At 39.4% G+C, this 25322-nt stretch overlaps 1 protein-coding gene across 8 annotated transcripts in view; it reads left to right on the plus strand.

The window, feature by feature from the left end:
• The first annotated feature begins 208 nt into the window (after positions 1–208).
• Positions 209–25322, plus strand: part of Rbm27 (RNA binding motif protein 27) — a 62593-nt gene continuing 37479 nt past the window's right edge. For 6 of the 8 annotated variants that reach the window (XM_008772179.4, XM_006254678.5, XM_006254680.5 and 3 more), the window contains exons 1-6: positions 209–480; positions 12258–12376; positions 16256–16380; positions 22811–22902; positions 23522–23715; positions 24563–24823. In XM_008772179.4, coding sequence (XP_008770401.1) covers positions 422–480; positions 12258–12376; positions 16256–16380; positions 22811–22902; positions 23522–23715; positions 24563–24823 — 850 coding nt within the window. In that variant the 5' untranslated portion in view covers positions 209–421. The remainder of the gene's footprint in view (positions 481–12257; positions 12377–16255; positions 16381–22810; positions 22903–23521; positions 23716–24562; positions 24824–25322) is intronic. The other 2 variants (NM_001372344.1, NM_001108429.2) reach the window with 2 other exon arrangements.

The raw sequence follows: 25322 nt of genomic DNA on the forward strand, positions 1-25322 counted from the left end.
GGTCAAAAGAGGAGTCGTGGACCCTTTAAGAGACACAGCACCTTCTCCAAGATACCATCTTGCACCGGGAGTTCACTGAACTCTCCACCTACCTTGCTGGGTCCCTCCGCCCTCACTGGGTACGGCTTGCGGGCGGGGCGAACGAGCCTTACGATTGGCTTTCCGCGCGCAGCCCTCTATCGCCTATTGGTTAATCCTCCCGTCACTCATCCTACCTCCCGCCCACCTGGGCCTCCGGGCTAGGTTGAGTGGGGCTCTTGGGTTAGTTCCTGTTAGGCCCCGGCCCAGGGAGTAGGTGAAGTCTATAAGATGCCCGGTGGGTCAGGGCACTCGGAGCTGTGAGGGAACGTGAGGCGGCGTAGAGCGGAGACCCGCGGCGGGCCTTAGGAGGAGCGGCGGCCGAGCCCGCCTTCCCTGCACCATGCTCATAGAAGATGTGGATGCCCTCAAGTCCTGGCTGGCCAAGTTACTGGAGCCGATGTGAGTGCGCCGGGCCGCGCCGGGCCGGCGGCATGGGCGTTGGGGACCCGCGGGGGCGTGGGGGAGGGGAGGCGGGAGTCCGGGCCGCCCGCCTGGTACAAGTCCACAGTGGTGTGAGGTGTTGGGGGAAGGGGCTGGGCACGGGCGTCGGGGCTTCCCGAGTACACACACCGGGAGCCGGCCCGGGCTGCAGGCCGGCGGGAGACTGAAGGACGGCGACCCGGGAACTGAGGCGAGTGGCGCGACTGTCGAGGGATTTTTAAATGTGAAAGCTGAGGTGTGGGACGGCAGAGCGGGCAGGAGGACTTTGCAAACAGTGTCTAGGAGCCCGGTGTCGAGGGCCTGCTCGGAATACCGGGGCAGAGAGGGAGAGCGGGGGTCCTGAAGCTTAGCCGTGAGCTCCAATGGGTGAGAGAATATTAAAGGATTTGAAAGACCGAGTGCTGAAGTGGGTATGGGGGCATGGAAGGGTTTTGATAAATCATTGGAGAGCTCCTGGGTACGAGAGCAAGGAAATTAAAGGATTTAAAGGTGTTCTTGAGGAGTTGGCGGTAGAATTGATGATTTTAAATACCATGGGATGTTGGGGGAGAGACTCGAGATTTTTATGTTAATTGAGGGTTGACAGGACTAACTAGTGTGTAGTATGGATGCTGAGGTAGAAGCAGGTATACTTGTAATATCTATTTTTTAAGATACAGGTATTAGAGCAAAATGGGCACAAGAATAAATAAGGATCTTTGTAAACATTGTTGAGCGATGACAGGGCTACTATAATTGGGGTGTAGGGTGACTGTTGGGGGGCAAGGAAAATGAGAGACCTGTCCTCTTAAGGTATTTTGGGTCAGTTGTACAGATGTCGAGAGACTTGACAGGGACAGCAGAGGGATAAACTTTTTGTTTTATAACTTTTAAGAAAGTAAAGGCTGTGTGGAGCATTTGGGGATTCTTGGGTATACCTAGCCTCCAGCATAGTCTTGTGGGGAAGAAAGGGTAGAAGGCAGGAGAGACTAGTCTTTAGTTGGTTCTTTGAAGAGAGAGCACGGGAAGCCTAATGGGAGGGAAAGAAGCATGTCTTGCCCCCTTTTAATTTCTGTTTCTTAGTTACTTTCTCATTGCCCCACCACCAAGGAGGGTTCTAGTCGGGCCTTGATTCATAACATCATATTAGTCTTTTTTTTTTTTTTTTAGTTTTAAATGAGTGTTTTTCAATGGAAATAGCCCCGGAGTTGTGGAGGTATAAAGTTGAGGCTGTTGGGAGACATTGTCGAGTTTGCTTCTCCAGTCATCTATTAGTTTCTCAGTCCCCTTAGAAATTGGCTTAACTTTTTGTCTTAGTTTTGCTACTTTGTGTTTTGGGGGATGGAAAGGCCCCTCAGGAGGAGGATCATCTAGTTATAGGCCAATATGTTACTCTTGTGCAGACATGTTTGTAAAGAAGACTGCAGTGGGAAGTTGGATGTCTGAAGGGCTGTTTGCATGAGTGCAGCATGGGTATGAATGAATGAATGAATGAATGAATGAATGAGTAAGTGTGCAGAAAAGCCTCTTAGGTGAGTGGTAGCTAGTCCAGTTACAGTGGAAATGACCTCTGTACATACTTGAAAAGTTTGGAAGAAGGATATTTTCGTCATTTTTTTTTCTACAGTGAAAAATTTTAGGACATAAATATGGAAATGAAGTGTGATGTGCAGTTTGGAAATAAGAACTAGGTCTATTTACCATACGTGGAAAGAGCTGAAGAAAAAGGAGAAAAGTCTGTATGCATGTCTGTTTTGAACACCCGCTGTCCTCTTGCCTTTTCTTACATTGTAGAATATGGAACCCAGGGCCACCCCAGTCAGTGTTTGACTAACTGAACTGTATCCCCAGCCCATCTTCTCAAGTCCCCTGATAAGTTCCCATTTCTGTTGGTTGGTAGAGATTCTTTTAAAAATATTAAGTGTATGTTTTATGTCTTAGGATAGGCAGTAACAACTTTAACATCATAACTCTTTTATTTAGTTTTTTTTCTTTAGAATGTTTTACTAGATAATAAAGGTGCTAGCTAGTACTTTTTCTCCTTAAGGTAAATGTCATGTAGGAATGCTGTCTTACTTATGATGTGTTCATTAGGGTAAATTTTTTTTTGTTGGTCTGAAAATTTTAATTATTCTATAATCTTGAATGAAAAATACATTTTAAAATAAATACTTGGTAGCTTGAGAGATTAAGAGTATTTGCTGCTCTTCTAAAGGACTTGAGTTTGGTTTCCAGAACCCGAGTAAAGTGACTTCAGTCTTTAGTAAAGTGACTCTGGTTCCAGGAGATCTAATATCTCTGGCTGCTGAGGGCCCCAGCACTCACATGTGTATACCACATAAGATATATGAAGCAACACAGAACTAAAAAATATAATAAGAATAAATCTTCAAAAAAAATGAAATGAATATTTGAAAGCTAGTGCAACCCTCTGGAGGCTGAGGCAGGAGGATTGCCATGATTTCCAGGCCAGCCGGGCCTACATTGTTCCAGGCTAGGTAGGACTATGTTATGAAGACCTTGTCTCAAAATAAGAAAACCAACCAACCAAATAAAAGCTTACTTGAACTTAGTGTTAACACTTAAATTATGAGCTGGGTGGTGGTGGCCCATGCCTTTAATCCTAGCACTCTGGAGGCACAAGTTGGTGAATCTTTTGAGTTTGAGGCCAGCCTGGTCTATATAACATCAAGGCTACACAGAGAAACTCTGTCTCAAAAAAACTTTAAGAAAATTAACATTACTACTTAGACTTTAACAATGTAAGTGTCTAGACTTTGAGATAAAGTTTTATTTTTTAACTTATAGTATTGGTTTTAAAGCAAGATGTTAACCAAAAATAATATATGCAAATGCCATTTCACTCTTGGTACACTGTTGTGGCAGATTACTTTTTGTTTAGATATCCTGAAAACATAATAAATGATATGCTAATGTGGGTTGTGTTTGTAAATTTACTGTCATGGCAGACTGACATGTTACTACAACATAGCATTTCAGAGCAGTTGCCAGGCTTCGAGATAATGGAGTTGCAGTGACTAGGTTGGAACGCACTGTGTCTGAGCACATGAGTTTGTTCCTCTTACACTTTTTTTAGGCTTAATTTTTATTGCATGGGTGTTTTTGCCTGCCTGCGTGTCTGCACTATATATGTGCCTTGTGCCCATGGAGGCTAGATAAGGTATTGGGTTTTCTGAAATTGGAATTCGGGTGGTTATGAGCCATCTAGGGTCCTGTAGAAGAGCAGCCAGTGAGCTGAGCTATGTCTAGCCCTGGAAGGAATAACTGCTTGCTGGGGAAAGACCACTACTGCCATTTCTGATGGCAGTGCGCTAAAAGAGGAGGAAAAACCAGGTCAAAAGTTAAAGACAGCCAAGAATAACAGATCTTATGTAAAATCCTTATTTTTTTCTTTACCTATAAAGAATTGTAGACATGGAAGGGTCTACATAAGGGGGTACTGGGAGGAGAGGGGCATTGATATTGGGATGGAAAGTGAATAAGAATAGACAAAAAAAAAAAAAAAAGGCCCAACTAAAAAAAGTACATTGTAGGGGTTGGGGATTTAGCTCAGTGGTAGAGCGCTTGCCTAGCAAGTGCAAGGCCCTGGGTTCGGTCCCCAGCTCTGAAAAAAAGAAAAAAAAAAGTACATTGTAGATATTGTTGTCAGAGAAACCATGTAGGGATTATGCATAAATTGGGGTGTTGTGGCATCAGTCTATCAAAAATCACTACTCATGAAAAAAATTATTACTCGTGTGTGTGTGTGTGTGTGTGTGTGTGTGTGTGTGTGTGTGTGTGTGTTTAACTACCAAGCTTTATCCCCAGCATTGTGAAGGGAAATTGTAAATATTTGTTGCTTCTTGTTTGACTTATTGTAAAAATTTGTCTTGGTCAGACGGTCTTTCTTTCCTTCTTCCTTTCTTTGCTTTCTTCTTTCTTTTGATTTTTCAAGACAGGGTTTTTTTGTATAGACTGGCTGGCCTGAAACATACAGAAACCCTCTTGCCTTTGCCTTCCAAGTGCTGGGATTAAAAACATGTGCCTTTTTGTCTTTAACAAGTCTATTATATAGCACATATTGGCCTAGATTCTGTTGCCCAGAATGGCCTTGAACTAACTTACAGTCCTGCCATATTTTTGTTTTGATTGCAGGTTATATCCTGTAGGTGTATGTTTTTAATACTGTAAACTCCTTGGACAGTTGCTTCAGTCTGTGTATTATGATAGAATATTGTGTGAATCAGTGCAGTTAGTTTTACTATCTGATTCATTTTGATCATGGAGAAATAATCTGTTTTCCTAAATATTAGCCTTTTACCCACCTCACAAATATAGTGTGGTCCTGATGCAGACTGTCAGAAGTGCTTTGTGAAGGTACACTAAGCTTGGCAGATATTTTGCTTATTAATGTTGGGTAGCACTGCTATCTAACAAATGTTCATTTGTCACAGCCAGTGACTCATTGCCATCCTATAAGAATAGGAGCTGCTAGTCAAAGTCCTGGACTTGTAGTTTCTGTGAGTTATAGCAACACATTGCTATTCTATAAGTAAGAACAGGAGTTGCTGGCAAAAGTCATGGACTTTGCATGTAATTTCAGTGCGTTCTTACCATTTCAGAGTCTATCAAACTATAATAGGAGATAGATTGATACCTTAAAATATTATGGAAAGGGCAACAAAAACTTCAAGAGTAGGATTCATTTTTTTTCTTTTCTTTTTTGGCGGTGATAGTGGGGGGTTTGAAACAGGGTTTCTCTGTGTACTCCTGACTATCCTTGCTCTGTAGACCAGGTCGGCCTTGAACTCATTCATATATTGACCTCTTGAGTGCTGGCGTGTACTGCTACCATCTGCCTGAATAGGATTATCTTATTGGTTTATATTTTTTGGTCTAATAGTCATGGTAAGTATGGTTTACACACTGGAGTAGGCTGGTGATTTTTAGGACATTACACTCCAGCTAGTTATTACTGCAGTTGCTCAGTTGAGAGCAAACCTTAGCTAGCGGCCACTAGGCCTGATCTTCTGGTAAATTGAGACTACATTCTTAGGAAGGAGAAATATTCATAATTTTTTAAAAGTATACTGGTGGCGGGGCTGGGGATTTAGCTCAGTGGTAGAGCGCTTACCTAGGAAGCGCAAGGCCCTGGGTTCGGTCCCCAGCTCCGAAAAAAGAACCAAAAAAAAAAAAAAAAAAAAGTATACTGGTGGCTTAACAAAATTTGTGTGCAAATAAAATGACGTGAATCTTGTTTAAGGCAGCTTTCATGGGCTAATTGGACAGGAGTTATTTTGCCAAAGACTTGACACATTTTGGTATACTGAGAGCACATTTGTTCTTATGTCCTTGATCTGCTTCCTAAATATGTCTGACTTCATTCTTCCTGGCCCAATAGCTATAGGGTAGAAGTCAGAAGCTGCTTTTATAAGAAAAATAAGTTTGGGCTGGGGGGCGAGGGGTTGTAGCTTAGTAAGGCAGAGGGCCTTGGGTTTGAGTTCCAGCATAAAAAGAGATTTATTTTTTGCTAATTTTACTTTGAGCATGTATTTAATGGATGATTAGTGTTCAAGAATGCACAGTTCAAGTATCAAAATGGCATTTGGAACTGACAGATGGATATGCACGTTATGAATATTATCTAAACCAAAACCAAAAACAATTGTGGGAATTATCTCTTCTCTATTTAATTGGTTTGATTTTTTTTTTTTTTAATTTTTTTTTTTCAGAGCTGGGGACCGAACCCAGGGCCTTGCGCTTGCTAGGCAAGTGCTCTACCACTGAGCTAAATCCCAACCCCTATCTCTTCTCTATTTACTTTCATGGAAACCCCTAATTAAGAGTAAGATAAAGCCAGGTGTGTAGTAAAGCATGCCTTTAGTCCTGACATTTAAGAAGCAGAGGCAGGGAAAATATGAGTTCTAGGCCAGCCTGGTCTATATAGTGCATTCCATGATAGAGCTGCCTAGTGAGACCCTGTCTCAAGAAAGCTGTGCACTTCTTTAATCCCAGCACTTGGTAGTTGGAGGCTAGCTTGTTCTACATATTGGCCATGGCTATGTAGTGAAACCCTCTCTCAAGAAAGAGTGGAAGTAAGAGGAAAATGCTATCTATGGTCTTGATATTGATGTCACCCAAAATTCATGTGTTGAAACTTAATCCCCAATGTGAGAGTATTAAGAGGTGAAGCCTTTATTATTGCATTATAAAAAATGATTAGTGTTTATTTTCAATTTTCCCTCTATGTAAGAGCTTTGTGGCTGTAACTACTCACTGAAATTTTCTAGCTTGATTTCTAATTGACATTACATCAGGAAAGCATTTTCATATTTGTGTATTACTTTTATGGCCATCACTGTGCATGCCTAAATACTTCATATATCTCTGGCAGTAGGAGTGGTTTCCCTGATTACTATGACCAGTACCATCACCACCACTTCCTCCTCTTCCTTCTCCTCTTCTCTTTCATTGGTTGGAAGTAATACTGTTTTTTTTTTAAATAATAAACAGATTTTTTTAATATGTAAATATTTTCAGGGTTTACCATTGTTTTCTCTGTCTAGTTTTTAGTAAATGTGAATTTTAGGATTATGAGGTCTTTTCCCTCATGATTTGTTAGCACATTTATTAGTGGCCTTATCTTAATGTGAATTAAGAAATTAAAATCAAACCCATGTTATGAAAAATGAGAGTTTTGCTTGAAGGTTTAGTAGTCTCTGTCTTACTCCTGAAGCAAATGCCAGCAATGGCTTTTTAGTGTGTCTTGGCTCAGTGTCCAGGTAGGACCTTTACTTTTTCATTTGGGAATTATTTTATTAGTAATAAATATGAAGTTGGTATGTTAGCTCTACAGGTAGTAATGTCTGCAAATGGAGAATTCATCAAAAGAGAAAACAATTCAAATTGAGGACCTTCTAGATATTTGTAGGTCAATATTTAGGCAAGCACTCTACCACTGAGTTATTTCCACAGCTTTTTAGTTTTGAGGTAGAGTTTTACTACATTGCCTAGGCTGTTAGTTCATCCTATAGCCCAGGAATGCCTCAAAATTATCTCTCTGCCTCAGCCTCTCAGGTAGATGGGACATCAGGTCTATGCCAACAGGTCTGTTGTGTAACTGGTTTTGTTTTAAAAGATAACTTAAAGATCATTAAAACATCTGACATTATATGTGAGTTGTAATGAGTCCTTGTATTAGTAACACACTGTTTTTGAAATTTTCTTTTGTTGATTTTTAGTTCAGTTAAAACTGATTGAGGCTTATAGAATATTTATTTGTCTTGTAGACATACACTAGAAAAGTATATGTGACATAAAAAACATTTTACGTGCATAGAGTTATAGCCTAATTTTATTTCAAAGGTAGACTCTGCCTAAAAATTAAACATTTTTTTGTGTTTATATTTGTGTATCATGTGTGCATGCATTTCCTGTGTGTTGTTTATATGGGTATGCCAGTGCCATTGTGTACATATGGAGGTCAGAGGGAGTCACAGTTCTCTCCACCGTGTGGATACTGAGGCTGGAACTCAGTCCAGCAAAGGCCTTTACTCAGTGAGGCATCTTACTAGGCCTTTTGAGTGGAGTACTTAGTTTTTCCTTGCAGATTTGTAATTTTAATGTTAGGGGGTTTTGTCCGTTATTTTAAATTTTTTTTATTTTATTTCATGTGCATTGGTGTTTTGCCTGCATGTATGTCTCTGTGTGAGGGTGTCAGATCCCTTGGAACTATAGTTATGGCCAGTTGTGAGCTGTCGTGTGAGTGCTGGGAGCCATAAGCCTAGCACTAACAAGGCTGAAGCAAAAGACAGTTCCAAGTTTGAAGCCAGCCTAGGCTACACTGTGAGATCCAGACAGTGTGAGCTACATATTGGCAACTGTTTCAATCACCCTAAAATGTGTTTCATCAGAATCAGCCCAATTCTGCATTTATTTGTCCTTAGGTATAGTAAATTATGTAAAAGGCACTTGGGATTATTAAACCCAGTAACTAGATATTTTGTCTGTTTCTGACTAGAAACTTCATTTTTTTGTTTTTGTTTTTGTTTTTGTTTTTTTTTTTTGAGATAGGGTCTTTCTATACAGCACTGGCTATACTGGAGCTTACTATATATACCAGGTTGGCCTTGAATTCACAGATATCCATCTACCTCTATATTAAAGGTATAAACCATCACATCTGGCTTTATATTCTTACTCATAATTATGCTTGTCAGGTCATAAAACTCTGAAGGTTTTAATAACAGCACAGAAAAATAACATTACCATTTTCTGCCATATTTATTTATTTAAATATTTTATGAGTATGAATATTTTGCCTGTACATATGTGTGTATGTGTGTGTGTGTATGTGTACAGTGTGTGTGTGTCTGTGTCCTTGTACACCTGGTACCTGCAGAGACCAGAATAGGAGTTAAATACCCTGGAACTAGAGGTGCAGATGGCTATAGTCTTTCTATGGGTTCTCTGTAAAAGAAATACACGGTCTTAGCCATTGAATCATTTCTTTGGTCCTTTTGTATTATTTTTTTTTAAATGAGTATTAGAGAATATCCTTATCTGGCTTAGCAGATATCCTTATCTGGTAGAATGGCTTAGCAGGTAAAGGTCGAGGCTTATGACCCGAGTTCAGTTCCCAGACCCATGTGTTGGAAGGGGAGAAGAGATTGTCACAGGCTGTCCTCTAATCTCCATGTAAACATGCACACAAGTACACACGTAAATGTTTAAACAAGGAGAGCACCCTTATCTAAGAGCCAAGTTTTCTGTGGCAGTGAAGAAGTAGGATTGTTTCCCTTCTTTCCTTTATGTGAAAAGCAGTAGATGCCCTGTTTTACTAGATGAAGTTGAATTGCCTACACGTCTCTTAAGGCAGTTATGCAATAGCATGTCCTGTGTAATATTTTTTGAAGATAAAACTGCATATAACCACTGTTTAGGGTTTTGTTGATACTGTTTTAAACATGTTTATTTTTGTTTTATATGTATTGGTGTTTTGTACACGTGTGTCTATATTAGTATGTCAGATTCCTTGGAACTGAATTACACACAGTTGTGAGCTGTCATGTGGGTGCTGGTAATTGAACCTGTATCTTCTGGAAGAGCATCCAATGCTCTTCTGAGCCATCTCTCCAGCCCCTTTAGTTTTGTTTTTTGTTATATTTAAAGCATGATGTTTGATATCTATTTATTTTCAAATTATTACCACAGACAAGTTGATTATTATCATCTCACATGTTGCTTTTTGTATGTATATGATGAGATTCCTTAAGATGTCTTTATTTAGCAAATTCAACTATTTTATCTTATCTCTATATATCTTCATATTTTTATTTTAAAATTTAAAAATAAAATAAAAAATAAAAAATTAAAATCATGGGGTTGGGGATTTAGCTCAGTGGTAGAGCGCTTGCCTAGCGAGCGCAAGGCCCTGGGTTCGGTCCCCAGCTCTGAAAAAAAAGAAAAGAAAAAAAATTAAAATCATTTTAAATTTAAAAAAAATATATATATATATAAGTTAAAATTGCGCTTGTGCTAAATAATCTGTCTATACTTCCCCAAAAGGCAATATGTTTTAAGAGATTTATTTCTTTAAAAAATTGTGTGTATGGTGAGTGTCTGTGCATAGGTTTGTGCACATGCATGCAGTGCCCACAGAGGCCAGAAGAGAGCCTTGGATCCCCTAGTGTTGGAGTTACAGATGATTGTGAGCTGCATGATATGAGTGCTGGGAACAGAACTTGAATCCTCTATATGAGCAGGAAGGGCTCTTAACTGCTGAGCAGTCTTTCCAGCCATAATATAGTTTTTAATTAAAAAGAAAATTGTGGGGCTGGAGAGATGGCCCAGCGGTAAAGAACACTGACTGCTCTTCCAGAGGTCTTGAGTTCAATTCCCAGCAACCACATGGTGACTCACAACCATCTGTAATGAGATCTGATGCTCTCTTCTGGTGTGTCTGAAGACAGGTACAGTTATATAATAAATTTTAATATATCAATTATATATAATTTATATAATCTTTAAAAACAGAAATTGTGTATTTTTGTAATATGCAAATAATACATATTCTTAGCACACTTTGACCCTTGCTTCTGATTGTATAAATTACCTCTGAGTTTTATAAATTGAGAATGATTACATTTTTCTCTTTTTTAGAATTAGGTTCATAGTCTGTCTCTCTTTAGAATTAGGTGCATGGCATCTCTCTGTGTAAGTGTGTGTATGTGGAAGCCAGAGGTCAACATCGAGTGTTTTTTCCTCTGCCTGCCTCTACCTCATCTCTCATTGAAACTCACTGATTGGCTCTATTGTGTGACAATCAAGTTCTGGGGATCTGTCTCTGCTTGACCAGTGATCCAAAGTTAGGTCCTCATGCTTATGCTTTAAGCACTTTACCAATAAGCTGGTGTCCCAGTCCTTTAGGTGTACAGGCTTTACAGGACCAGCCTTTCCTAACATAGTGCTGTTGGCAGTGAGCAATGAAAACAAGCTTTGCTCTTCTACTAAAGCGTAGGCTTTTGTTTAGTTGCTTATTTGTTTTAAGATAGGGTTTCTTTGGCCCAGTATGTTATTGAACTCAATCCTGGGAATTATAAGTATGAGTTACCACTTCTGAAGTAGAGGTGCTAGTTTTTCTTTTGTTAGAAAATATGATTGACAGTCATAGGTTGAAATGTCTTAAACTTTCTGTTTGACAAAGGAGGACTAAGAATTATAGAACAAGACTATACTGAATAGCATTTTATAAGGATTTGATCACTTTGCTTGCATGATGATTAATTTACTGTTATCCAGAATGTTCATTTTTACCTTGATAGGAAATAGGCATGGTAGCACACACCTCTAATTCCAGCAGGCAGAGGCAGGAGGAGCATAACAGATTGGAGGCCACATATAAATTCTAGACCAGTGAAACCCTGATTCAGAAATAAAACAACCCAAATAACTCTTTGAAGCTACATGGGATACTTAAATATGTTACTTACATATGCATGTATTAGGAAATCTAGTCTATTTGAAAATATATACATATGACCCCACATATATATGTGTGTGTGTATGTATATACATATATATATAAATGTAAACTTTTAAGATCAGACGTTAGTTCTGGCAGATTTGTCAGGAGTCAGCAAGTCAGAATCATGTGATCTGGCATAGGAGGTGGGTTTTGAGTAAGCAAATGAAGGTTCTTCAGCTGCCTTTCGAGTACTTGTATACTTGTTTCTAGTTCTTTGAGGTTTTTCTTTGCTTATGGCCATGAAGCAAGCTAGCCATGGCTAAGGACAGGGAGGAGAGGTTAGTGGTAGACTGAGTAGCCAGTTTTGGGTGCTGGTCCTTGAGGCTCTTGGAAAAGCTACTCTGAGAAGAGGAATAGTCTGTCTCATCATTTTCCCTTCCCTGCCTTTCCTCACTGCTCACAGGAAACACACAGTTCCCGGGGATGTTGTTTGTGGCATCAGTTTGGGGGTGACCCTTTCTCTGTTACTTCTGAGAAAGTAAATAAATGTACTGATTCAATGTTCTTGTATTGCCAGAACCTTGGAAATAGGTAAACTAAATATTTAAGGAAAAAAAAAAACCAAGCAGAAAAGGGAAAATCTCACTTTTTGTGTACTGTTTGTTATGATAACTGCCTGTGTTTGCAGTCAGTTTAAACCTTTGGTCTTTGATTTTCGAAAATATGGGTAATGTCTTTACATCACTGTTCACAATGTTTCATGATTTTAATTTTCTCTTTGTTTGACTAGATGTGATGCTGACCCTTCAGCCCTAGCCAACTATGTTGTAGCACTGGTCAAGAAGGACAAACCTGAGAAGGAATTGAAAGCCTTTTGTGCTGACCAACTTGATGTCTTTTTACAAAAAGGTAATTGTTGTGGGCCTTCAACCAAGTATTTTAGGTAAATATTTTTAATTTAAAACTTCCTGAAAAGAGCCAGTGGGACTGGTACATACCTGTAATCCCAAAATTTGGGAGGCTGGGGCAGGAGTTGGAGGTCAACCTGGGGCTGTGTAGGAAATTCTAAGTCACGGAGCTACTGGGCAAGACCCTGCCTTAGACAACAGAGCAACGCAACCAAATTTGATGAAGGTATAGCATAAGGGGAAAACACTTCAGGAATTTGTGTGCAAACCTCCCTTGCACAGTGCCAAGCTAATCTCTGTATCATTCTGATTGTATGTGCTTCTGAAGTGAGACAGGTATAAACATTACAGTAAATTAGGCAGGCTCCTTTGAATTCGTCAGTGTGCCCATTCATATTTGTTGTGTGTTTAGGAAGGACAGGTTTTTCCTGTCCTTTGCTTCTTCTCTGTATTGAGACAGTGGTTCTAATATTTGGTAGATTCTTGGCAGCTTTGGGCAGTTCTTAGCTAACTGATGCTCAAGAGATAACTGTTTAAGGCTACTAAAGCTGCTTCCTAGTGTGTGTGTGTGTGTGTGTGTGTGTGTGTGTGTGTGTGTGTGTGTGTGCGCTTTGGGGCAGTTCTTAGCTAACTGATGCTCAAGAGATAACTGTTTAAGGCTACTAAAGCTGCTTCCTAGTGTGTGTGTGTGTGTGTGTGTGCGTGTGTGTGTGTGTGTGTGTGCGCGCGCGCGCGCAGGTGTCTGTGTCCATGTCCGTGTCTGTGTTTCCACATGCCTGGTGGTATAAATATGTTCTTGTAGGAAACAGACCATCCAAAGCATGTCATTTCTCAGGAGCCTTCTGTCTTTTTTTCTGATTTTATGTCATTGGTCTGGAACTTGCAAAGTAGGTTAAGCCTGGCTGGCTAGCAGGCCCTAGAGATTTCCTTCTCCACTGCAAATAAGTGCCATGGATTCCAGGTTCAGATTCAGTGTTTCACTGACAGAGCCATCTCCCTAGCCCTGACGCTGCATATTCTTGCTCTTAATACAGTAAACCTAGTGTTCTTTTTCCTCCCTAAGCTGGAGCACCTTGAGATCCAAAAAGAAATGGCTAGGATTCTCTTATTTTTGCACCTTTAACTTCTCTTCAACTGGACCTGTGGCGCTTGCCTGTAGTCAACACTTGGGAGTTGGAGGCAGGAGGATCAGAAGATCAGGGTTGTTCTTTGCTACATAGCCTGGGCTATATGAGACTGACAAAATAAACAGATTTCTTATCTTTTTAACCAAAGTCCTCTCATGAAACAGCTTGCAAGTTTCCCTTGCTGTTTTCTTGGTATTTTCTGCTCCACTCCACTCCACTCCCACCCCTGTCCCTGTCCAGTCCTCTTCTGAACCACACTGCCCACCTCTCTGTCTTCAAATGTCAATGAGTATGACCCTACTTAGAGCCTGCGCAGATGTTTTATGTTTGCCTGGAAGATTCTTTCTCCTGTCTTTGGTCTCTTCAGATGTCATTGTGTACAGTTTTCCTATGTGCTCATTTACCCTTTATTCCTCCCAGCTCTGCTCTCTCTCTCTGTCCCCCACCCCCCAACCCCCAAACCTTCTCTTATATTTTGAGAAAGGGCCTCACTACAACATATCCCTAGCTGGACAGGAACTCACTGTGTTAAACAGGCTGATCTAGAACTCATAAACATCTGCCTACCTTGTGCCGCTTGAGTACTGGGGTTAAGGGCAAGCTCTGCATGACATTTGTAGCACCCTGCCATCCCTGCCATTTACTTATTTGCCAATGTATCTGCCTTTTCCTTGCTTGCTTTTCCTTTTCTTGCAAGTAGAGACTTGTAACCTATAGTATTTGGTTTATAGATTTTTTTTAATTGCATCTATTTATTTGTGTGTGTGCGCGCGTGTGTGTGTGCGTGTGTGTGCTTGTGTGTGTGCGTGCGTGTGTGTGTGTGTGTGTGTACAAAGCATGCATTTGGAGGTCAAAGGAGAACTTTGAGGAGTGGGATCTCTCTTACTATGTGGGACATGGAGATTGGAGTCAGGTCAGCAGGTGTGGTAGTTAGTAAGGGCTTTTTACTCACTGAGCCATCTCACTAGCCTTTCTTTCTTCCTTTTTTCCCTCCTTCCTTTCTTCCTAATTTTTTTAATTGAACTATCTTTCAAATTTAAAAAATAGTACATGTGAAAATACAAAAGAATATGAAGTTGCTTTTAAAAGGTTTTGAAGAGTCTTATTACATAAAGTTACATGAACAGTTACAAGAGGTAACAGTTTTATTCTTACATGTTTGTTTCTTTATTGGTAGGGATGGTAGGGATCATATAGCACAGGGTATCCTTGAATGTGTCATGTATTGGAGGATGACCCTTGAACTTCTGATCATCGTTTTTGTTTGGTTGGTTTTGTTTTTGAGGCAGTATTTCTCTGTGTAGCCACTGCCTAGATACTCCTGACCTTCTTGCCTCTACCTCTGAAGTACTGGAGTTACAGGCACAAACCACTAAACTTGGTTTACTGTTGACTAAACACAGGGTTTTCTGCGAACTAGACAAACACTCACTTACATCCCCAATTTTAATTTTTTATACATTATTTTTACTTTATGTGTATAAGTGTTCTTCCTACATGTATGTCAATGTACTGTTTACATGCTTGGTGCCTGTGAGGGCCACAGAGGGTGCCAGATTCTTTGGAATTAAGTTATAGATGGTGTGATCTGCTATAGGATCTGGAACTGAACTTGGATCCTCTGTAAGAACAACAGTCAAGCTCTCTTAACTGATGGGCTGTCTCTCTAGCTACTGGGTTGTGTTATCCATTCATTCATTTATTTATCTACCTATCCATCTATCAATCCGTCTATCCTTATGGGGATGGGCATCATTCTAGCACAGGCTATTGGAACTACTAAGTAGTCTAGGCGGGTGACCCTCCAGCCAAGCCTCCTGAATACAGTATTACAGGTGTAAACCACCATGTTCCACTTCAGCTAACAGTTTTACCATTTTGAAAAAAAGTTTGCTTATAAAATAGTAGCATAAAAGAATGCGTATGAAGATGCTTTTTTTTCTGTGGTAAAAGTAGTTGGCATTTTAGAAATGTGTTAACAACTGCACCACGAGCAGTGCCCTTGTGATGCCTTTGCAGTACCCAGCCTCCCTATGGTGGGACTTGAACCATCTGCCGCTGAGCCGTACCCTGTGGGTGCTCTGTAGGGCAGGACCAGTGAAGGTTACTTAAATAGAGGAAATCTAGGAAGATTTCATATTTATGTTTTCAGCAAGATTACCTGTTTCTCTTTTTCTGTTTGTCTGAGGAAGTTTCAAATAGGGCCAAAACACGGAGTTGAGTAAAACACAGATACTGATATCAACCCATTTAAACATCTCTAATTCAGTCTTTGAGTGGGCAGTGCATTCTTTCCAACTGTAGGATTATACCATGAGATTACCTCTTCCTCTTCTACACATGCCTCTTTCTCACCTATAGTACACAGTTTGTCATCTCAGTTTCTTTGAACAGATAAACACAAAATATTAGTTTTTATCTTTCACATCTGATATTCTTAGTAGGTCATGAGAAGTTTTATAATCTATTTGATAATTTATTTTGTTAGTCTCTTTCTTATAGGACTTTGTTTCTAATCTTTTATTCTTAAGCAACAAAATGTTATATTTATATCATTTGTACACATACAATTATGTCTGAAGAATTTAAAAAGAAACAAAACCCCTCGAAGTGGATTTTTCTTCCTTTAAGGTAAGTCTTGGTTTTAAAGCCTGACTGCAGTGTTAAAGATTTCCTGTATTTTAAAGTGATGGCAACAATATTTAAACTTTCTAGTTTTGTTTGTATAACATTTAAATTTTTTTTCTCTTCAGAGACTTCAGGTTTTGTGGACAAACTATTTGAAAGTCTTTATACTAAAAACTACCTTCCACCATTGGAACCAGTTAAACCTGAGCCAAAACCACTAGTCCAAGAAAAAGAAGAAATTAAAGAAGAGGTAATATACTTCTTAGATTCTGCCACCAAGATTCTTAATTGCAAGTTGAAATTATTTTTGTGGGGTTGTTTGTCTTGTTGAGACAGGGTCTTTCTATGTAGTCCTATGTAGTGAACTTGCTATGTAGTGAACTTGCTATGTAGGTCATGTTCTCTTGAATTTATAGAGATCCATCTGCCTCTGCTTCCCATGCTAGGGATAAAGGTAGGGTGTGCCATCATGTCCACCCCTGGAAGACATTTTTTTTCCTTTTTAGACAGGGTCTCTCCACCTGGAGGTGCATTTTCTTAGGTAGGCTGGAAGCCAGGAAGCCCTAGTAATCCTATTTCTTTGTTTTCAGACCTGGGTCAGAGTTGTGAGTAGAACACCCCACTTACATGGGTGCCAGCATCTGAACTCTAGTCCTTTGATTAAATACAAGCACTATTAACTGTGGAGCCATTTTTCAGCCCTCAGAAATACAGTGATTTCTGAGTTTTTCCAAAGTTTGGGTACATACAGAGAATTGGATGAAAACATAATGTCACATAGATGGGGAAATGCCTTTTAACCACACTGTCAACATTGGAAATATAAACAGAAATATTGTTAAGGTATTAAAAAGATGATTAGAGATACCAAGCTAAGGGGCTGGAAAGATGGCTCAATAGTTAAGAGGTTTTAGGGTACTCTTACAGAGAACTTGAATTTGGTAACCAGTACCTACTTCTAGTGGCCATAACCATGTTTAACTCCAGCCCCAGAGGATGCAATGCCTTTGGCCTCTGAGGGCATCTGCACTCATGTACACATACCCACACCCACAAAATAATTAAAAAAAAAAATCCTAAGAAAAAGATACCAACCTAATTGCTTGTTTGAACCAATATAAAAATATTACAGCCTTCATTTATAATTTATTATATATACAAATCAGGTAATATTTAATAATGTAGAAAAGACATTTTTTTTTTTTTTAAAGATTTATTTATTTATTATATACAAGTACACTGTAGCTGTCCTCAGATACACCAGAAGAGGGCATCAGATCTCTTTACAGATGGTTGTGAGCCACCATGTGGTTGCTGGGAATTGAACTCATGACCTCTGGAAGAGCAGTCGGGTGCTCTTAACCGCTGAGCCATCTCTCCAGCCCTAGAAAAGACATTTTTAAATGTACAAATATATATATAGTCTTTATTTAGTTCAGTACCAGGAACAAATATTTTCCAATTTTTTAAAAAAAAGAATCATTTTTATTTTGTTAGCCGTAGAGTTATTTTAGTGGTTAAGAGCACTTGTTCTTGTACTTGGTTTGATTCTCAACACTAACATGACAGTTTACAACCATCTGTAAATCCAGTTCATACATGAAAGTAAAATATTTATGCATATGAAATAAATAAATCTAAGAAGAGCATGTTTATTTTTTTGTATATGAGTATCTAGCTGAATGTATGTCTGTGCCAAGTACACGCATGGTGACTAGAAAGCTAGAAGAGGATGTTGGATCCTGTTCTATCTGGTCAACCTGACACAGGCTAGGATCACTGGAAAGATGGGAACTTTAATTGAAAAATGCCTCCTCCATTAGATGCTGCTGTAGGCAACCCTATAGGGTATTTTCTTAATTAGTGATTAATTCAGGGGAGGACCAGCCTATTGTGGGTACTGCTACCCCTGAGATGGTAGTCCTGGGTTCTATAAGAAAGCAGGCTGAGCAAGCTACAATTTACAAGCCAGTAAGCAGCACCTCTCCATAGTCTCTGCATCAATCAGTTCCTGCCTCCAGTCCTGCCCTCTTTGAATTCCTGCTCTCACTTCCTTGGGTTATATGCTGTGATGGTGAAACATAAGCCAAATAAATGTTTTTCTCCCCAAGTTACTTTTGGTCATGGTGTTTTATTATAGCAATAATACCCTTAACTAGACAGGTCCCCTGGAACTAGAGTTACAGACATTTGTGATTGCCATAATGAGTTCTGAGAACTGGGTCCTTTGGAAAGAGCAGCAAGTGCTTTTAACTACTGAACTATCTCTCTAACCCCTCATTTTCTAACTTTTAAAATTTACTTTATATATATTTTTAAGATCTTTAAGATCAGGACTGGAGAGATGGCTTAGGGTTAAGAGCGCAATGACTGTTCTTTCAGAGGTCCTGCGTTCAATTCCCAGCAACCAACATGGTGGCTCACAACCATCTGTAATGGGATCTGATGCCCTCTTGCTGATGGGTCTTAGGAGAGCAACACTGTACTCAGATAAAATAAATAAATCTGGAATTTATTCTATAGCAAAGTGACTTTTAAATCTTTTACCTAGAAATAATTGTAATTTACATCAGAGTTAATCCAGGTAGCATCCACAGCACTCACATGATGCCTGCTTAGCTGTGTTATTGAGGATTTGCTCCATTTACTTTAATTATATGCCCATATCATAATGTTTTTTGAGTCATTGGTCACATATATAATGGCCCTCATCTCTTTGCATTTTCTAAGAATAAGAATATTCTTTGGGGAGCTGGAGATTTGGTTCAGTTTGTAGAATACTGGCCAAACATGTACAAAGCCTTGGGTTTGATCACTGTACTGTATAAAATCAGATGTGGTGGTACACACACCTGTAATCCAATCATTTACATGTCAGAGGCAGAGGAATCAAATTCACAGTTGTCCTTGGATATGTAGTGAATCTAGGGGTGATAACATGGGATTTGTGAAACGTGGGATACACAAAACCCTGTCTCAGGAAAAAGCTGGAGAGACTAGAGTTTAACCCCCCCCTTCACACCCCCTTCTTGCTCCCACAGACCCCTCATACAAAACCCTAGCCCAGACCTCATGCTTTGTACTGGGAAGGTGCCTGGGGCTTGCTGGGTACCAGTCTGGTATTACCAGTGAGCTTCAGGTTTAGAAAAAGAACCTGTTTCAAAGAATAAGGCTACAATCCATAGAGGAAGATACCAGACATGGACCTCTGGCCTCTACATTTGTACTCACACCCACCTGCACACATATACACGTGCGCGCACACACACACTCACACGTTAAGATAATTATAGCATCATTATTAGTTTCAATATATTTTACTTTCATACCATATACTGTCTATTTATTAGTTTACCCAGCTGGGCCCCTTATAGTCTATTCAGTTCCTTTTTGTATGGAATTCTTTCTGAGATTTGTGTGTTGTTTATTTATCCTACCTGTTTCACTTTAAAAATTCTTTGAGATTTACTTTTATTTTGCATATGGGTATTTTGTCTGTATTTATGTCTGTGTACTGTGTGTCTGTAGTTCCACAAGAGAGCATTGGATCCCAAGAAATTAGGTTTAACTGTAGTTATTAGCCATTATGTGGGTGCTGGGAATCAAACTCAGGTCCTTTGGAAGAGCAACCAGTACTTTTAACCATGGAGCCATCTCTGTAGCACTCTTATTGACTTAAATGCTTTATAATTAAACTGATCTAACAAACCGTGGCTGTTTTAAATAAAGATCAGCTGAGACTATAATCACTTACTTTGTTCTTCTATAGTGCTATATAATTTCTTTTTATATATGCAGTTATTTTTTTTAACTTTGTTTTTATTTTATGTGTATGGGTGTTTTTCCTACCTATGTCTTTACACCATATAGATGTAATGCCCTCAGAGGCCAGAGGAGGGCGTTGGATTTCCTGGGACTGGAGTTACAGGCAGTTTGACTTGCCATGTGTGTACTGGAAGCTAAACCCAAGTCCTTTGAAAGAGCAACTGGTGCTTTTAACCTGTGCCATCGCTCTAGCCCCCAACTTATACTTTTTGAGGCAGGGTCTCATGCAGCCAAAAGTGGCCTTGAACATCTGATCCTCCTGTTTCCATTTCCCAAAAGCTAGGTAGGATTCAAGGGTTTTGAGCCTGGCTCAAAAAGTTTTTAAAAGTAGGCTAGTGAGCTTCTTGGTATGTCTTTTTAAGTAGCAGAAATGGAAAATTTCCTTGCATGTGTACAGAAAATTTTCTCTGGTGCTTTATATAGTGTGTAATTTATGATCTTTGGAATAGGTCATAGCAAATAACTTTTTTCTGTAGTCATTATATGTTATCCACTAATGTATAAGAATCTGTTTAAGGGGGCTGGAGAGATGGCTCAGTGGTTAAGAGCACCGACTGCTCTTCCAGAGGTCCTGAGTTCAATTCCCAGCAACCACATGGTGGCTCACAACCATCTGTAAGGAGATCCGATGCCCTCTTCTGGTGTATCTGAGGACAGCTACATGTACTTATATATAATAAATGAATAAATCTTTAAAAAAAAAAGAATGTTTAAATGATAATTGATTTGAATATTAACAAAAGTAATTCTGGGGATGGAGGCACAGTGGATCGAGCACTTGCTGTTTTTCATGAACTTCCCAACACCCAGGTCAGGGCATGCAAACACCTGCAACTCCATCATCACTGCAAGGTTTCATTTGTAGTATGTTTTTAATAAGTCCTAATTTGAAAACCAAAAACTGGATAATATGAGCCTAGCCCTAGAGCTCTCCTGACTGACGTGTGTCTGGCGTTTCTTGGTCCCCATTTTATGTTTGAGTTAGTTGTGGCTGTTGGTATAAATGGTGGTTTACACATAGCCCCACATAAATACACATAAATTCAATGGTTTAGCTCCTGCTCGGCACAGTCACAGTTGGGCTTTTACAGTGAGTGGGTCTGAAGCAAATCTCAGGACTTAGCCCTCTTGGCTTTTTGATCCTCAGCTGCATTGTACTGTCAGTTGTTTTTATAATTAGATTATTGGCCACAAGGGAAACAGGCAAGAGAATTTGGACCATTGATCAGCTCATCGTGGTGCTGAAAAACAACAGAAGATGCGTGCTATGATCTATGATGCACATGGCATTTGTTTCTTCTTACCAAAACTTTTCTAAGACTATTTTGTAAAGAAACCCTATTTGTTCTGTGGTGTTTTTATTATCGAGATTCAGCTTATTGTTTCCCAGTGGAGTAACAAATCAGTTGTGTTCCTTGTAAATTGCTAGAAGAAACAGACTTTTGAATCTAGTTGGATGAGTCTGTAGTCTTGGTGATGCCTTGTGGTTGCCATATTGTGGCAGCCATTATTATGCTGTGTGCATTTTATTAAATTATTACCTTCTGGTCCATTCATTCATTTCCTGATTTTGATAATGAACGAGCTTCTCCATTATTTGGAAATTTGTTTAGTTCTTACAGATTTGATTCATTTGTATGTTCTAGGCTCTGAACTCTCCAACTTTTTTTTTTAGGAGTCGTCTCAGAATATTCAAGGTTGCCTTGAATTTATGATCCTTCGTTTCCAAATACTTGCTATAATTGCTTTTGCATATTAACACACCTGGCCAAAACTAATTTATTTTTTGTTTCTTTGAGACAGGATCTTGGGTCAAATTCACAGAGCTTTGTTTGTCTGGCTCTTCCTCTCAAATCTGGATTAAATGCTTGCACCACCATACTCAGCCCAAACTTGATTAATTTATTTTTATTTTTAAATTTTTAATTTTTATGTATTCTTTTTTACTTTGAGACAGTGTCTCTGTGTACCCCTGGCTGTTCTAGAGGTTGATATGTAGATCAGGCTAGCCTGGAATTCATACTTGCCTCTGTCTCTCCAGTGCTGAGATTAATGGTGTGTACCATCATTTCCAGCTTGCCTATATTTTTGAAATGAAGCTATAAACTGCTTTACTGTATGGTATCCAATGCTTGTTAGTTTTCCTGTCACAGTTTTGAGATTGATGTCCTTACTCTCTTCTTATACTAGAATTATCTGCTTTAAGTAACATCAAACTTGGCATGCTTGTTTTTAAAAAATACATATTATAATATTTTGATTTTAGACATAGTGTTGCTGTATAGCTCTGGGGGTCCAAAACTCACTAAGTTCCGAGGCCAGCCTTAACCTTACTGCAGTCTCCTACCTCATCCTGTCAGATGTGGATATGGCAGGTGCTCACTGCTATACCTAACTTTGTTTTTAAAGACAGGGCCTTGGTATAGGCCTGCTGACCTCAAACATTACAATCCTTCTGTGTTAATCATAGGACTGGACAACCACAGCCAGTAACATGCCTTGCTTTGAATAATGTGAGCCTGCTTTTTACTTTTCCTGTTCTGACTTTTGGAAACAGCATGTTGACTATGCTTATAACAGTCTGTGAATAAACAATTTAACTTGAGTGTTTATCCTTTTTTTTTTTTTTTTTTTTTTTTTTTTTTTTGAGAAACTGTTGGGGTTTTTTAGTTTTAAGACAGGGTCTCAGGTATGCTAGGTGTCGGAATTACAAGTGTTTGGGGTCACACTTGGCTTAGACCACAGTATTCATATACTTATTTACATCCTCTCTTGCAGGATCTTAGAAAGATTTAGCAGATGGCTAAGTTTGTAACTTAGAGAGGAACTGCTCTTATTTTTAACAAATCTTACAGGTATTTCAAGAGCCAGCAGAAGAAGAACGAGATGTTAGAAAGAAGAAATATCCTAGTCCCCAGAAGAGTCGTTCAGAATCTAGTGAGCGAAGGTTTGTATTTGTCTCTGAGTAGTAAATTACTGAAAGCTACTTTTAAGTATGCAGAGTTAGTTAGTATTCATGATCTATGTCCTTAAACCCTCTCTAAAGCACTGAGGTGAGATTGTTACCTTCTTCCTATTCTGTCTTGCTATTGTCTTAGCTCCTGTGTCTTTTATAAACAGTCATTATTTGCTTTCCCCAAGAGCACAGGGGTGGGAGCAGTCTCCTCAGAGAATTGTAATGCAGTGTTCCATTTGTTTAGGGGTGTGCGATATTACAATTGTCCACATTAGCACTTGCCAAAGGATACAGTTTGGTGTGTGTTCAGCAAGTGGACTTTATTTAGGAAGACTTGTTGTGAGCTTTCCCCCACTTTCTCCTTCTAATCTTCTTTCTCTCATACTTTGGGTTCACCTCTTCTTTTTCATTTCTCCCTACCCTGTGTACTTGAAGTGGGAAAACCCTTCCCTCTTTTAATGATGGTTAGAAGAATTAGTGGTAGTCTTGAGACATTCGAAAATAGACAGTATGAATTGTGGTGACGTAAAGAGAGTATTTTATCCTCTGGACTTGTGCACAGATCTCATTTCTAGAGTCTACATATGGCTTTTATATCTGTGTATTATAGGACACGTGAGAAGAAAAGAGAAGATGGCAAGTGGAGAGACTATGAGCGGTACTATGAGCGGAACGAGCTGTACCGGGAGAAGTATGACTGGAGAAGGGGCAGGAGCAAGAGCAGGAGTAAGAGCCGAGGCTTGAGTCGGAGTAGAAGCCGGAGCAGGGGCCGCAGCAAAGACCGGGATCCAAATAGGAACGTTGGTGAGTAGGCATCAGCCCCAGAAGGCTTGTTTGACAAGTTGGAGAGATGGCTGGATATTGATCTTCTTATGGAGACAGTGCTAATCTTTTTTTTTTTTTTTTTTTTTGGTTCTTTTTTTCGGAGCTGGGGACCGAACCCAGGGCCTTGCGCTTCCTAGGTAAGCGCTCTACCACTGAGCTAAATCCCCAGCCCCGACAGTGCTAATCTTGTGCACCCCTGGAGTCAAGGGCTTCAAGGTTATTCCTAAATTATAACATTATTTTATGTACATTGTTGATTTGCCTGCATGCCTGTCTGTGTGAGGATGTCAGATCCCCTGGAACAGGAGTTACAGGCAGTCGTAAGCTGCCATATGGGTGCTCTGGAAGATCAGCCAATGCTCCAAGCCATATCTCTCCAGCCTTAAATAAATAATTTTTAAAATTGATACAAATGTCTTCTAATCAGTCACAACATCACTTAAGTAAAAAGTTTGCTTTCTTTTGCTTTTTGTTTTGTTTTCTCTGATGGTAATTGACTTGCTATAATAAGGGTGCCCAATGTTTATAAAATGTAAAAGACAAAAAAAAAAAAAAATCCTAAAATCCCAGTGGAGAAGCTGACCCTTCTCCTGTGGATGTACTTGATGTTGCTGCTGTAAAACATTGCTTTTCACAAGTTGATTGAGATAAATGTGCAGTGGTGACGTTTCTGCTTTTAGAATATATTACTAGTGAGTGTGTTTAAGCTGTGGATCTCTCAGAAAACTTAGGCTAATGTTCTTAGCCTTGCTGTTCTTAGGTAAATGTGGCTTAAGTACATAAACGTGACCTTTTCATCTCTTGTTTCTTTTTGTCTCTAAAACAGAGCACAGGGAAAGATCAAAGTTTAAGAGTGAAAGAAATGACCTGGAGAGCTCTTATGTGCCTGTGTCTGCTCCACCTCCCAACTCTTCTGAGCAGTATTCCTCTGGGGCACAGTCTATTCCCAGCACTGTCACTGTGATTGCACCTGCGCACCATTCTGAGAACACAACCGAGAGCTGGTCCAATTACTATAACAATCATAGCTCTTCCAATTCTTTTGGTCGAAACCCACCACCAAAGAGACGCTGCAGAGATTATGATGGTAAAGATTGCCTTCTCTTTTGTAAATGCTCTTCCCAGCTAGGAAAGCAAGTGTTGCAGACACTGCCTGGGCGTATCCCAGCAGCTCAACTTGCTTTTTATATGAATACTAGTGTTTTTTCATATACTGTGTAGTGTCTTTTCAATTAGAGTTTCCTGAAAATAACTACATACTGACGCATAAAGAACTTCAATTGTTTTTTAAGGCTTTTACCTAGTATTCTATAAGTATGAAAATAAGCTATTTATCATAAATAGGTCCTTCCCAGCATTTTCAGTTATAAGCAGTGCTACAACAAATAGCCTTGTATACGGTGCCTAGTGGAAATTTAATGTTAAAATATTGTTTAAATTGATGGACACTTTACATGCTTATAGCATACAGTAACATTTCAGTACATGTATATCATGTGTGGTAATCACATCAGGGTAACTTGCATGTTTATAACCTTAAACTTATTTTTTAGAGTTGGGAATGTTCATGAACTCTTATCTAGATA

This window comes from Rattus norvegicus, chromosome 18 (assembly GCF_036323735.1).
Source record: "Rattus norvegicus strain BN/NHsdMcwi chromosome 18, GRCr8, whole genome shotgun sequence".
In the NCBI taxonomy this organism is placed as follows: domain Eukaryota; kingdom Metazoa; phylum Chordata; class Mammalia; order Rodentia; family Muridae; genus Rattus; species Rattus norvegicus.